Consider the following 14,108-nt stretch of genomic DNA (forward strand, 5'->3'; position numbering starts at 1 on the left):
CACGCACAGTGGTATCTGGGAACAGTTTTGTGGACTCGAAGGTTTTCTACCTGAGAGGCATAACGCAGGCCAACTGATTCATCAGAATCAGGTGAGTGTGACCTGCTCTCTTCCCTCCAGGCTGACTTGGGGACAGTGGCTATGGTGTGGGCAGTGTTGGCCTCTGGGCAGCTACCGAGGAAGGTCATTCCTAAGCACTCACTGGGAGCCCGTTCTACACTGCCCGTGTAGACGATTTTCTCTTTTGTCCTCATGGGGGTTTCATGGAGTCGGTGCTGTTCTCTAGTGTACCCATTCGACAGGGGAGACGTCTGGGGTCAGAGAGGCGGTAACCGGCCTGGGAATCCAGACAGGACGCTGGGTTTTGCTCTTGGCCCCGACCTGTGCCGTGCTCGAATTCAGGCCTGAACCCTGTGACCTCCCTGCCCTAGATCCCAAATCTGCCCAGGTTTCGGATCCCGATGGGGCAGAGCGTGGTCCTGGCAGAGACGCTGGGATGGATCCACTGTGGGTGGGAAGGAGGGGAGGGTCCTCTGAACACGTCTGGGGCCTAAGCTGGGTCCTGATGTTCGCTGTGGGACCCACTGGACCCACACGGTCCCTTGTCTGGGAGTGGCATGGGGAGACTTCTGCCCTTGGGCAGTTGTGGAAAATGAAGGGGTCCTGGAGGGCTGGCTGGGGGGAGACTATCTTCCCTTCTGTTCAAAGGGGTCCGGGCTCTGGGGATTGTCCCCGAGTATTTCTTGTTCTGTCTGGTCCTCTCGAGGCCTCGCTCGCCTTTTGCCCCGAGTGTTCCCAGGAGGGACAGTCCATCTAGATGTTCTCCAGGACCAAGGACCCACTGTTCTTCCTCAGTGGCCCAGGAAAATGAAGCCCCCTCCTGTAGGGACAGCTCGGAATGGTGGAGTCCACAGTCCCTCCCCGAGAGCCATGATTTCCACGAGCACAGAGGCTGCTTTAGAGACAGTAGATCATTTTCATCCCCAAAACCAAACACACTCCTGCTCAGACGGCATTATTCCTAAAGCAGCCTCACTGGTTAGACTGAAGGGCCACGGTAGCCCAAGTGATGAGCGGGGTAGAACGGAGCAGTCAGGAGAGATCTTGTTCTCCACAGGAAACTGGGCATCTCTGTGGTCCCTGAGCATCCCAGGAGGCCGATCGTACAGAGACCTCTGGTGCCTGATCCCAGTTCACATCCACATCCCTGGAATAGCCCACGATGGGCCCTTTACCCTTGGCAGGTGGACACCATTCAACCTGCCAGGGCAGGTGTGTGAGCATTTCATGGCATTTGGGGACAATGGGATTCTCTGTCCAGGTCCCACTCTTCTCGAGTCCTTGGGAAGATGCCATCCCCTGCTTGGAGCTTCAGACTCCAGAGACCCATGGAGAGCTTCAGACCCTCCAGAGACCCTCTGGGCCATGGGGTCTGGCCCCTTTTTACCTGGGGGCGGTGGTGGAATGAAGGTTATACAACCAGCCAGCATCTGGGAGCCCGGCGGGAGCAATTCAGGTTTTCTCTGAAGCTCTCGGGTACAATGTAACCTTTAGACAATTTTGTCTCACAGGATGGACATGGTAGAGGACGTGGACAGTTTGTGGGCACAGGAGCGAGAGGACATCATTATGAACTATGAGAAGGTACAGGTCGGTCTGCTTCTTGGAGGGAGGCCTGTTCCAGTGCACCCTGGTCAAAGGGTCCTGGGCTCACTAGGAGCACAGGGTGGGGACGGGTGGCCACTACCCCCAGGCCCTTACACCCTTTACCTTGGACCCCTCACCAAGGCTTCCTCTGGGTTACAGGGACACCGAGCTGGGCTGCCAGAGGACATGGGGCCTGAGCCTGTTGAAATCTACAACAACATTGATCACTTTGGAATTCTGCAGTGAGTCCTCTGTGCTCCCCTCACCCCTAAAGCACCTGTCTCAGCTCAGGGACGGGTCTGCTTTTAGGAAGGCCTTTCTGAGGTAGGACATGTCCTGCCAGGTCGCGTCAACCTCCTTTACAGGGTCAGAATTCCTCTCTGGCTCCCCTGCAGGTCCAGCCCGAGGTTGCTGTTAGGTCAGAGGTGCGGGGCCCATCTAGGGAGCAGGTGGGAATGGAGACTGGGCTAGGTCAGGCCCCTGGAGTCTCAGCAGTTCTGTCCACAAGTTAGCACAAGAGGAGGGGGCAGCCTGAGTGTCTGGCCATGTCTACCTGGAGACAACCCAGTGAGATCCAAGTGTTGTGGCCACAGGGTGAGGGGACGCCTGGCCGAACCTTGGGGCTGTTGTCCAGCAGGTCTCTGAGGGCCCACCTGCCCCTGTCCTCCCCCAATTTCCCCAGAGCTACAGCCCTCATCGTCCCCATGGGGAAGGGGGAAAGGCATGAGGACAGTGGGGGCAGTGGCCCTAGGGAATGGGGGAGAAGATGGGCAGTGCCCGTTCTGGGCATCTCATGGTGAGGCCAGGGAGGCAGCAGGGCTTGTGGCTAAAGACCCTGGATCTGGTGCTGGTAAGGGATCTGGGGCCAGGTAAATGGAGCCCAGCCAGGAGCCCATCTGTCAGGGATCGTAGGATGGAGAGACAGGATCCAGGGGAAGTAGAGTGGGAGTGAGCTTATGAGTTGTGCCACTTCTGAAACGCAGGGTGTGTGTTTCACATGCAGGGAGAGGCAGGTGGACACTGGGAGGTCAGACCCTGCAAGGGTCTTGGGGCTGTCAAGTGGGATGGGACCCTTGTGGTCCCAGGGTGCACTGGGCAGGTCTCAGGGCAGGCTCCCTAGACCGTAGTGGGGTGATGTGGTCACTCCCTGAGGGACTCCTGTGAGGGCCCGGTCACCCACCCTGGGCGGCCCCCATCTAGTCTCAGGGCTGACCTTCCTCAGATCCAGCAGAAAGCACCACCTCCAGTCCAGGACGGGCAGCCTTATTGTGCAGCCTGACCACCCCCCACACCAGGGGCCCCAGTAACCCCACCCAGGCTGGCCCCACACTCCTTCTTCTCCCAGGTCTTGCCCCTACTGGGAGTCAGCCCCACAGGAAGGCCCTTGTCCTCCCTTCCCTGTGTCTTTTCCTGGACTGAGCCCTGAGCTAGATAGGGACAGAGCCTGTCCTTTCTGGGGGTTGGTTCCCAGTCTCGGGGAGCTCCAGGCCCTGTGCAGGTCCTCAGTTCTGCCTGGGTTGTCTTACAGTGAGACAGAGCTGCCTCCTGCCACTGCTCGGGAGGCGAAGGTAAGAGCCTGATGCATGGGGAGGGGCTGAACCAGGGATGTGGGGACTGGGCGGGTGGTCAGTGAGGCAGAGGAGGCAGCTGGCCTGGGCGGTAGTGGGTAAGGGCAACACGATGTCCCTGGGAGGGGCAGCACTCCCTGCTGGACCTGACCCCAGGTTGCTGTAAGTTTGGCAGCTTGATAAGATTCCAAAGTGAGAACCACAGTTGTGGCTTGGGGGTGGCTGCCCGCCTGTGTCAGGACCCCACCTAGAGGCTGGGACCTGATCTAAGACTGGTGTGTCTGTGGCCTGAGGATGGCACCTCCCGGGGTCCCAAAGCCAGCCCACTGGTGATCATTTGCTCAAAGGTTCTCAACCCTTAGGGTCTGCCCTTCCTTGGCTCCCTCCAGCTGGGTCCACCTGGGCTCCAGAGCCCAAGATCCAGCATCCACGGGCGGCTCTGGGAAGCCTGGCAGCTCCCCTAATGCCAACATTCCTCATTTGACAGCAAATGCGGCGGGAGATAACACGAAAGAGCAAGTGGATGGAAATGCTGGGACAATGGGAGACATACAAGAACAGTGAAAAGGTAATGTGTGGAGGGAGAGGCCCCGGGAACCACTCTCTGGAGAGACAGGGGACGGGCACCCTTGGCTGTGACCTGGCACCGTCAGCCTCTCAGAGGGTGGGTGGCACACTGTCCTCACCCAGAGGACTGCAGGCCTGGTCGGTGGTTTGCCTGCCTATTTGTGCAAGCGTCACCTTGCTGGGAGGGAATCTGAATCTAGGGCTGGGACCACCCGGAGCTCAAGGCTAGGGATGCCCTGGTGACCCGAAGGAAGGAAAAGGTTCAGATCACAGTCCTGACTCTGAGTGTCCATCCACTCTTTCAATCCTGGGAAGGGAGACTGTGTCCCAGCTTAATGTCACCTCTAACGAGGAATCACGGGGCCAAAACCAACCATTTCCAGAATCCTCGGGCTCTGGTCCTCACTGGGGTCGCCCCGTGGCCTGTGACACCAGGTTGTTTTCTGCCCACAGCTGAGAGATCGAGTATATAAGGGCATTCCCATGAACATCCGGGGCCAAGTGTGGTCAGTCCTGCTGAACATACAGGAAGTCAAGTGGAAAAACCCCAGAACATACAAGGTACGCTCAGCCAGAGCACGACAAACAGGACAGGCCGTGTCAGGAGCCCAGGTCTCCAGCTGGAGGGAGCATCAAGCCCAGGCTGGGGGGTGGGTGGGATGGTCAGATGCACATCCTGGGCACGGATGGTGACATAGTCACCACAGACAAACTCGGCTCTGGTGACCCTCCCCGGCTTCAGTAACAAGCCAAAAAGCAGCTTTGTGCAGAAGGAAACCTTCCTGCTTTCCTTCCTTCCCAGAGTGCTGACTGTGGGCTGACTGCCATTTGGGGCAGGGAGTCTTCCATCTGTTCTGAGGCTGCTTCCTCCTCTTGGCCCTGCCCTACAGGTCATGAAGGAGAAGGGCAAGAGGTCATCTGAACACATCCACCAGATCGACCTGGACGTGAGCGAGACACTAAGGACTCACATCTTCTTCAGGGATCGATACGGAACCAAGTAAGCCTATGGGAGCCACAGGGTCTCAACAGAGATGGAGTGAACGAAAGGGATGGGGGCTTCCCCGGAGAAGAGGCCAGGGTCACCCAGGAGGGATGACAGAGCTGCCAAGACCTCCCCTGACCCAGGGAGCAGCCAGCACCATGAACTGAGGACCTGGTTCCAAGCCCTGGGCCAGACTGGAACATGTGGGGCCAGAACCCAGGAGGATCCTGAGGAGACAGAAGGCAGCAAACAAAATCATGCACAATGGTGAAAGGTGCTCTCCCTGACCCACGGGGACCCATGGTAGGACTCACAGGAGGGTGGCAAGATGGAGGGCCCATGAGCCTCTCCAGGCAACACTGACAGCAACAAATGCTGGGGTAATTGGGGTCCCGGAAACTGTCATCCTGGTCTGCTGGGAACATGACATGGCACAGCCACTTTAGCAGCCAGTTGGGCAGTGACTCACAAAGCTCAATGGACTTGAACCACGTGTCCCCAAAGTATCACAAATATTGAACCCACTAATTTGAAAACTGATGTCCACATGAAACCTGCATGCCACGTCCACTGCTTGATTCATCGTCACTCACACAAGGAGCCTTCCGGGACAGTCTTCAACATGGGAATGGGGAGAGCAAGGATGGTCCTCCCTTCAAACGGAAGACACAGTGAGAAAAGGGAATGAGCCAGTGTTGCCCGCATGAACGTGGGTGGATCCTAGATGCATTTTGCTGAGGGAAAGAAGCCAGACCCAATAAGCTACCACGTAGGATTCCCATTCCTGGGCCATTCTGGAAAAGGCCAAACCATAGGGATTGAGAAGCAGTCTGGGTGGTCAGGGGCTGACGGATCAGGGAGAGGCCGGGTGCATAGGGGCCACCCTGGAGACTTGGAAGGTGAAGGAGTCGCTTCAGGAGGGGCTGGAGCGGTCGCCAGGAGACTCTGCCCATTGGTTTACAACCGTGGAGGAACTGTACACCCAAAGGCTGAACTGGCGTGTGTGCAAACTGAAAATAAAAAAAATCATTCAGAGTGAAAAGGATCAGGCAGGTCACTGTACAACTGGGCTATCTGCATGTCACAGATGTGGATTTTCCTGAATCATTTCCTCAAAGTCAAAGGCCCTGAAGAGCTCACTGCTTATCTGGTGAATCATCTGAACCTGAAATGGGCTTTGTTGTTAGGCTTTGTAGACAAAGTGAAACTAACGGCATCTGCACAAAACAAACAAAAGCCCCATTTCTCTGTCTCCTAGGCAGCGGGAACTATTCTACATCCTCTTGGCATATTCGGAGTATAACCCGGTGAGTATTCCCCGCAGTGACGTTCCCGGGCAGTATTTCCCTGTTCACAGGAGTGGGTGTCTGGTGGGGGTGTCGCTGCTTCTTTTAAAGTTAGTATTTGTGAGCCACCAGGATATAGGAGGTAGGACTCCAGCTCACTGCTGGCATAAACCTCCAAGCAAGGGGGTGGTCTCAAGGGGTCAAGCTGAGACACAAAGGAGTCAGGCCTGGACTCCTGGTGTCACCTGGGTCTGACCACCACTTCTCAGAACCAGAAATGATGCCCTCCTCCTGGTGCTGCCCCAAAGCCCAGGAGCTTGGCAGGGTCGCATGCGAGATGGTGCCATCAGGAGACAGTTTGGACAAGGTGCTGAAGTGCCTGATGGACTTGGCTCTTGTCATTAAATGAATTTGCATCCTGAGGAAGCCTCTTCTTCAGAGGAAGCCTCCCCAGTCACCTCTGCCCTCTCCAATGACATGAGTCCTCCCAGGTGAGCTCAGTCCTCCCAGGTGATGTCCTTTCACGGTGACTCTGGCTCTTGCAGGAGGTGGGCTACTGCAGGGACCTGAGCCACATCGCGGCCTTGTTCCTCCTTTATCTGCCTGAGGAGGATGCATTCTGGGCACTGGTGCAGCTGCTGGCCAGGGAGAGGCACTCCCTGCAGGGTAGGTGAACAGGTGCCCAAGGGACCTCATGCAGTCAGACCCAGGGACGACCACCCTGGCCAGATGATCTCAGCTTTCAGCCAAGGCACCTTCCTTGGCCAGCTCCTTGGGAGTCTTTAGGATGTCTCTGCTGAGGGTCCCACAGGAGTCCGCGGCTGACCCCAAAGCCCAAGTCAGACGCCTTTCCTCCCCGTCAACGGAGGGCATCTCATCCTCCCCGTGGCCACCCTCTGTGTCCTGCTGCCACGCCCTCTGGATCTGATTGTGTAGCTGACTCTCCAATCCCTGAGAGTCCTGCTGCCCTTGGTGCCCATGAATGGGCCGACCAAGCCCAGGTGGCAGCATCTCCCCAACCCGTGTCCCCTGGTCTGACCTCACTTCCAGGAGACGACCAAGAGCCCAGCACCCACCCTGCTCTGGTTGCCGTGTGGTGGCCTCAAGTCATGTTTGCCCTTTTTGAACCCTGGTCCAGGAGGCGTCCAGGGGAACCTCCAGCCAGGCTCCAGGGGATGTTCCTGCCCCACGTCCCCAGGGCAAAGGCTGCATGGTGGGTCACCAGATGGGAGGGTGAAAGGCCTTGAGGTTTGGGGGCCTCTCCAGCTGCCCAGCTCTTCCTGCTGATGGCTCCACATCTTGGGGGAAGGCTCTGATTTCTTGATGGGCTGGGGGCTTCTCAGGATTCCACAGCCCAAATGGCGGGACAGTCCAGGGCCTCCAAGACCATCAGGAGCATGTGGTCCCCACGTCACAACACAAGACCAGGTGGCATCTGGTGAGTTTATGGCATCTGGTGAGCAAGCTTGGGCTCTTCCCCAGAGACTCTGCCTCCCGTGGCACTGGAGGAACGGGGACTGGAGCCCCTGGTGGGGCTGGTGACTGGCTGAGTCCAGCCAGAGCCTGACCTGGGACGTCCGGTTCTCCATGGGCTGGGAGTTGGATTCCTTTCCTGCCCTGGAGGAGACAGAGGCACAGGGATGGGGGCCCAGCTCCCGCAGACCAGGGCAAGGGCAGTGTGTCCACCGGGAGTGTGGGAAGGGGCCGGTGTTGGGGGGAGCCCTGGACACCGCCCAGTGTTCTGCACTAGGGGAAGGGTCTTCAGAGGCCCTGGAAGAGGGAGGTTTTTTAGGGCATCCCAGGGGGCCCTGAGCATCTCTGTTCCTCCCATCAGGACAAGGAAGGTCTTTGCGCGCAGGATTCCTCCTTAGGCTGGCTTCACTGGATGTTGAATGACGGGGTAAGAAGGCACAGGGAGACCCTGGCTCAGGGACCCTCCTTGCCCTGCAGTGCCCTGCTTCCCTAGCCCGGGGGTCTGGCTCACCCACAGCCCACAGGAGGCTCCGCCCACAGGGGGGCCCTCACAGGACACCAAAACCAAACCCTCTGCCCAAGCGGGGTCACCCCAGGGCAATGATTGGGGCTCAGGACCAGCCTTATAGGCAGACTGGGCCAAGACCTGACTTGGGAGGGATCAGGGAAGCCTCAAGCCCTGGGCAAGCCCCTCTCTCCAGGAGCCACACTCCCAGTCCAATGAGTGTGTCCCATGAGGAGCTGCAAGACCTTGTCTGACCCAGCGTCCTGAAGGACTCAGGAAACCCTCATGGGGAAGGTCACTGACTCTGGGGACTGAAGCCCCAGTGGGCTCAGTTCGAGCCACCAGCCCCAGCCTGGAAGGGCTACAGTCTCCCACACCTGCTATCCCCACAGATCTCTCTTGGGCTCATCCTGCGCCTGTGGGATGTGTATTTGCTGGAAGGAGAACAGGTGTTGATGCCGATGACAAGCATTGCCTTTAAAGTTCAGAGGAGTAAGTCTACATGTGCCCAGTGGGGCCTGGGGAGCCCTGGGGTCAGACGCTGACTTACCCGAGGGCAGCTTCCTCACACTGTCCTCATGATCCTCTGTTCTGGCCCAGAGGGAGGTCTGGCCAGGTGGGCTGGACAGGGCACAGTGACACCGAGCCGATCCCCCACATGACCCAGATAAATGTTGTGAGCACTTCCCTACCCACTTCCCCCGGCCACAGTCTCCTGTGCACATCCAAACCCCTGGGGTGGCCACAAAAGATTCCCGCATCGCCTAGTGGGAGACTGAAGTGGCCACAGGGTATCAGCTGTGCCCCCTCCCAGGGAACTCTCCTGGCCTGATGTCCACCCTGTCCCTAGAGCGCCTCATGAAGACATCCAGGTCTGGCCTGTGGGCACGGTTTCGGAACCAGTTCTTTCACACCTGGGAGTTGGATGATGACTCTGTGCTCAAGCATCTTAGAGCCTCTACAAAGAAACTAACAAGGAAGCAAGGGGACCTGCCACCCCCAGGTGGGCTCCAGTGCCATGTCCCCTCCCATGTCACCCTCTGGGGCAGTCAATAGTAATGGAATGCCCGAGACCTGCAACCCTACTACCTGGGCCTTCCTCTTCACCTTTTCTTCCTCCTCTTCCTCCTGGACTCTAAGAAAGTACAGGAGGCCCACCGGTCCTCACGGCAGGCGCTCAGTGCGTGTGTACTGGATGTGATGTGCACGCAGGAGGGCGATGTGGGAATGACCCTCCAACAAGCCTCCTCCCACATTCCGCAGTGTCTCTGTCTCCCCATCACAGGACCCTCAAGGGCACTAAAGGAGCCAGACCCATTTGTGGGAAACCCCACCCCTCCCTGCAAGCACCCACAGCCTCAGAGAGCAGCAGAGGCCCCTCACTGCTGCACGCTCCTCCAGGGTTGGCAGCACCACAAGCCTTGAGCCAGGGAGACAAGGGAATCGGGTGTCCCTGACCCCAGAGCGTTCAGGGAGAGGGCACAGGCTGCACCCCAGGCGAGAGCCAGAGCCAAGAATTCAGCCAGATGTGGGAACGGTCAGTCCTGGCATGGACTGGGCAGCCCAGGAAGGCAGAGGGTGACCCACATCCAGGTCCAATCACCCACTGTGGAGATGGGTCCCCATGTGAGGTGACAAGGGGCTGGGTGACATCCAAGTCCCCTCCCACCTGAGTTCTCACTGGAGGCTGTACCCCTGGCTTAACAGCCCTGGGACGAGGGTGTGTCATAGGAAGCCCCCAGCCATTGCGAACCCTGAGGGCAGTCCTAGGAGCTTCCTGTCATGCCCTGATAGCTTCCCCATGCCAGGCGGCACACACCCCTCCCTCTGGGATCAGCACACTACAGGCATGTCCTCAGTGTCAGACCACGGGGCCACACAGAGACCCTGAGGACTCCAGAGACCCAGGCAGGTGGGGCCTGGCCGGGAAAGGCCTACATGGGCTCAGTGGAGACGCTGACCACGTCTCTTTTCCTTTCAGCCAAACCCGAGCAAGGGTCCTCAACACCCAGGCCTGTGCCGGCTTCAAGTGGCAGAACGACCCTCTGCAAGGGGGACAGGCAGACACCTCCAGGCCCACCAGCCCGGTTCCAGCGGCCCATTTGGTTAGTTTCCCCACCATGGGCACCTCATTCTTCCACATCTTGTCCTGGTGTGGCTGTCCGGGAAGACACCTACCCTGTGGGCACTCAGGATGTGCCCAGCCCGGTCCCGGCTCAGGGAAGACCTCAGGGTTCCTGGAGATTCCTGGAGTGGAACTCGATGCCCCGGCTCCCGACGGACCTGGATGTAGGGGGCCCTTGGTTCCCCCATTATGATTTCGAACAGAGCTGCTGGGTCCGTGTCCCTTCTGAATGTGTCCTGGACAGCCCCGGGACTGTGGGACAGGGCCAGCTCGAGAAGCCCACGGGGACCCTGACATCAGGCCCTGCCCAGGCCCATCAGGACTGAGGGAGGCCAGGAGGTATCCCACTACAACAGGGCACCCCGTCTGCAGACAAGAGACTTGCACCCAATTTCTACAATGGCACCGTATCCCAGGAAGACCAGCTGGCCACCTGCTGGCAGGCGGAACACCCTGCGGAGGGGGTGAGATTGGCTTTCACCGCACTGAGCCACAATGTGGACATGGACTTCCAGCCAGCCCTGCACTGCACCCAGCACTGATTCCAACCAGGACGGCTCCTTAACAGCTAGGGACGAGCAGCAGTGCGCTCCCACCTCAGAGCCTTGCCACTGCCACCTCTACTTGGAAAATTCTTATTTCCCTCCAGGCTTCTAGAAGCATCTGGGGCAGGGCTCATGGCTGGATAACTTCCTGAGGCTTAACAACCCAAGCAAACTTCACGTTCTTGTTTTATTTTTTGGTAAACTTATGAAAATTGATTAAGAAAGTGTGCAGCTCGAAAGACCTTCACAGATGGAACACACCAGCCCCCAGATCACAAAGTCAACCATGTCCAGCCCCTCCCAGCACCACCAGCCATGTGACCAGCTTTCTGAATTCTGACGACACTGTGTGCCTGCCTTTGTATTTTCAACTCATAGACGGTTAACCCCTTCATGTTTTAAAATAAATGTTTTCTGTTGAAATTATTTTAGATATAAAAGATTGAAAAGGCTCTACAGTGGCCTCCTACACCTTCCATCCAGCTGCCCCTCTAATGACGTTTTGCAGTTCCATGGCACATAACAAATTTAGACTGGGTGTGGTGGCTCACACCTGTAATTTCAGCAATTTGAGAGGTCGAGCCAGGACGTTCAGGTTCACTTGAGTCTAGAAGTCTGGGACCAGCCTGGGAAACAGGTGGACCCTGTCTCTAGAGAAAAGTCAAAGAAATTAGCCAGGCATGGTGGCGTGTGCCTATTGTCCCACTTAGGAGGCTGAGGCAGGATTGCTGCAGCCCATGAGTTCCAGAAAGCAGTGAGCCATGACTGCACCACTGCACTCCAGCCTGGGTGACCGAGTCAGACTTCCCCTCTTAAAAAAAATTAGCAATTTAAGGTGGGTACAATCCTATTAACTAAATAATAATGTGAACTATTATCTAAGGTTATTAAGGCTAGAATTATCCCATTTTTGCCTAACTTCTCATACCTGTCCCAAGATCCCACTTCGGACTCACCCTCTGCCTTCAGCTCATGTCTCCTCAGCTTCCTCCAGATGGTCCAGCAAACACACACATGGGCTGAATGGTAGAGCTGATTGCTCGTACACAAGGGGAGACCTGTGGGCAGGGGTTTTCAAACTTACACAGCAAATGAGTTTTCCATGGTGTTCTGGAGAGCAGCCTTTGAGAAACACTTTGACAGTGAATCCAGGCCCCAGTATCCATCAGCTGCTCTAGTGAATTTTGTGGAAGCTCAGTGAACACCTGCTCTGCAGGGTGCATGTGAAAGGGGAGAGGATGAGTAAGCTGCAGATAAAGAAGACAGGACACAGGGGGTCTGTCGAAGCTCTTCCCCTGCCTTCAGCACTGATGAAGCAAATCCAACTCTTAGGGAATGGTGGCCACATGCTGGGCCAGCTCCAGGCTCTGAGGATGTGATAGAGAGTGATGCAGAGCCAGACCTTGCCCTCGGGGAGCTCTCCAGCGTACACCTCCCTCTACCCTCCCAGCACCCTGCAAAGCAGACGTCAATGTCACTGTTAATGCACAGAGGAGGAACCTGACTGTTAGACAGGTTCATGGGTTTTCCAGGGTCGCACGGCTTCTGGGAGACGGATGTGACCCTGAGGACACGGCACAGGCCAGTGTAATGCCAGGTCGGAATGAGCTGTGATCTGTGCCATGTAGAGGCCTAGGCCAAGGTGGGAGTGACTGATGGGAGTCGCTGAAAACACTCTTGGGTCCTCACCTGCTGGCTCCCAGGAGGCCGGAACTGCCAGGAGAGTGGTGGCAGGTCCCCCATCCTCAGCTGGGTGGGCCCGGATAGAATAACAAGGCGAGGGCACATTTCCCCGGCCATTGCCTCCAGGCGCGGCTGTGACCTGCTCATTCCAATTTTGTGGAAATATTTCCACACACACAGAATTGCACGTAGCAGTGGACGTGGTGAGAGGCGTTTGGATATGGGATAGGCAGTATTCTGGAGGCAGAGCCTCCAGGACTCGCCGATGGGTTAGCTGCAGGGCTTGAGTGGGGAAGGAGAATCGAGGATGATGTGTTCAAATCGGTCCATTCACTTCCTCTGTGCCACGCCTGTGCTGGGCACTGGGAGAGACAGATGAGCACAGCAGCCCCGGCCGGGGGGAGGTGTGGGAGGAAGCCCAGAGTGTCTACTGGGAGCTGAGAGCTTGTGTCCACCTCAGCGCCATCCAGGTTCTCTGTATGGACATATATAAGCTGAGCTGCCTGGAGGAGGAGCAGCTGCTGTTGGTGGTGACCAGCAAGTTCCGGAATGGAGACTGCTCTGGCAATGGAGAGATGGGTGGCCTGAGGTCTGGATGGTCTAGAGGGTTTTAGGGCCCAGGAAGACCCAGGAAAGGGTCTGGGGGATGCAGGACGTCCTATGGGGGGCGTTTGAAACTCAGTGGTCAGGTCACTCCAGGTCACTCAGGTCTTTTGCCGGCCTCTGTCATAATTATTGCCATATGAGAGTGCCACCTTTCCTATGACATATTTTATGTGTTTCTGTGAATGGCCTACTTGTTCGTATTTACAAATTCATGTTTAAAGGAAACTTCTATCACTCTCACAAGTGGAAAGCCAGCAAAATATAAATTCAGTGAAAACAAAACGAAGTCAATGAATTTTAGCTGGATACTATTCCCTGACCAAGGCCTGCTGGAGGTGGTACAACCAGGGTTTGAATTGAGATGTGCCAAGCTTCTGAGTTTCTTCTCTTTCCCCCACACCAGGGCTCCTGAGTACTGAATTACTGACATCAGGGGCCAGACAGTTCTTTGTGATGGGGCTGTCCTGCACCTGGCAGGATGTTTAGCAGCTTCTCTGGCCTCCACCCACTGGAAGCCAGGGGAATGCAGAAGGGGCTCCTCCTTCTCTCATTTAATCCTCAGGACAATATCTGACATAAATGTTGTGTCTTTTATTTTATAAATGAACAAAATGAGTCTCAGAAAGGTTTTTTATTTTTATTTTTATTTTTATTTTTTTTTGAGATGGAGTCTCGCTTTGTCGCCCAGGCTGGAGTGCAGTGGCCGGATCTCAGCTCACTGCAAGCTCCGCCTCCCGGGTTTACGCCATTCCTCTGCCTCAGCCTCCCGAGTAGCTGGGACTACAGGCGCCCACCACCTCGCCCGGCTAGTTTTTTGTATTTTTAGTAGAGACGGGGTTTCACCATATCAGCCAGGATGGTCTCGATCTCCTGACCTCGTGATCCGCCCGTCTCGGCCTCCCAAAGTGCTGGGATTACAGGCTTGAGCCACCGCGCCTGGCCTCAGAAAGGTTTAAGTGAGTTACCTAAGAACACACAGACAGCAAGAGGTAGAACTAGAAAGTGAACACAGGAGTCCACGTGGGACAACAACAAAGTTCAGGTTCTAGCTTCCTTTGAGTCTCTCATTCCAACAATTCCCATTGTCTAGATACAAGCTGAAGTACAGGAAACCTGGG

The 14,108-nt window shown here is 56.5% G+C and overlaps 1 protein-coding gene across 1 annotated transcript; it reads left to right on the forward strand.

Moving 5' to 3' along the window:
* Window positions 1-1,140: 1,140 nt before the first annotated feature.
* On the forward strand, window positions 1,141-11,127 carry LOC139359519 (TBC1 domain family member 3B-like). The gene is made up of 14 exons (XM_071082638.1): window positions 1,141-1,272; window positions 1,572-1,644; window positions 1,807-1,889; window positions 3,176-3,215; window positions 3,703-3,788; window positions 4,241-4,343; window positions 4,673-4,782; window positions 6,026-6,074; window positions 6,599-6,719; window positions 7,397-7,491; window positions 7,888-7,928; window positions 8,399-8,523; window positions 8,882-9,034; window positions 10,013-11,127. The coding sequence occupies exons 1-14, from the start codon at window positions 1,223-1,225 to the stop codon at window positions 10,480-10,482; spliced, it is 1,599 nt and encodes a 532-aa protein (XP_070938739.1). The 5' UTR covers window positions 1,141-1,222; the 3' UTR covers window positions 10,483-11,127.
* The last annotated feature ends 2,981 nt before the right edge of the window (window positions 11,128-14,108 follow it).

The sequence above is a fragment of the Macaca nemestrina genome, chromosome 17 (assembly GCF_043159975.1).
Source record: "Macaca nemestrina isolate mMacNem1 chromosome 17, mMacNem.hap1, whole genome shotgun sequence".
Lineage (NCBI taxonomy): Eukaryota > Metazoa > Chordata > Mammalia > Primates > Cercopithecidae > Macaca > Macaca nemestrina.

Excerpts from the sequence above, each read along its gene's own strand:
- LOC139359519 (XM_071082638.1), top strand. The coding sequence starts at position 1,223 with ATGGGCCCTTTACCCTTGGCAGGTGGACACCATTCAACCTGCCAGGGC. Across the intron at positions 3,216-3,702 it reads CCACTGCTCGGGAGGCGAAG|CAAATGCGGCGGGAGATAAC; the intron begins GTAAGAGCCTGA and ends CTCATTTGACAG. Across the intron at positions 4,783-6,025 it reads AGGGATCGATACGGAACCAA|GCAGCGGGAACTATTCTACA; the intron begins GTAAGCCTATGG and ends TCTGTCTCCTAG.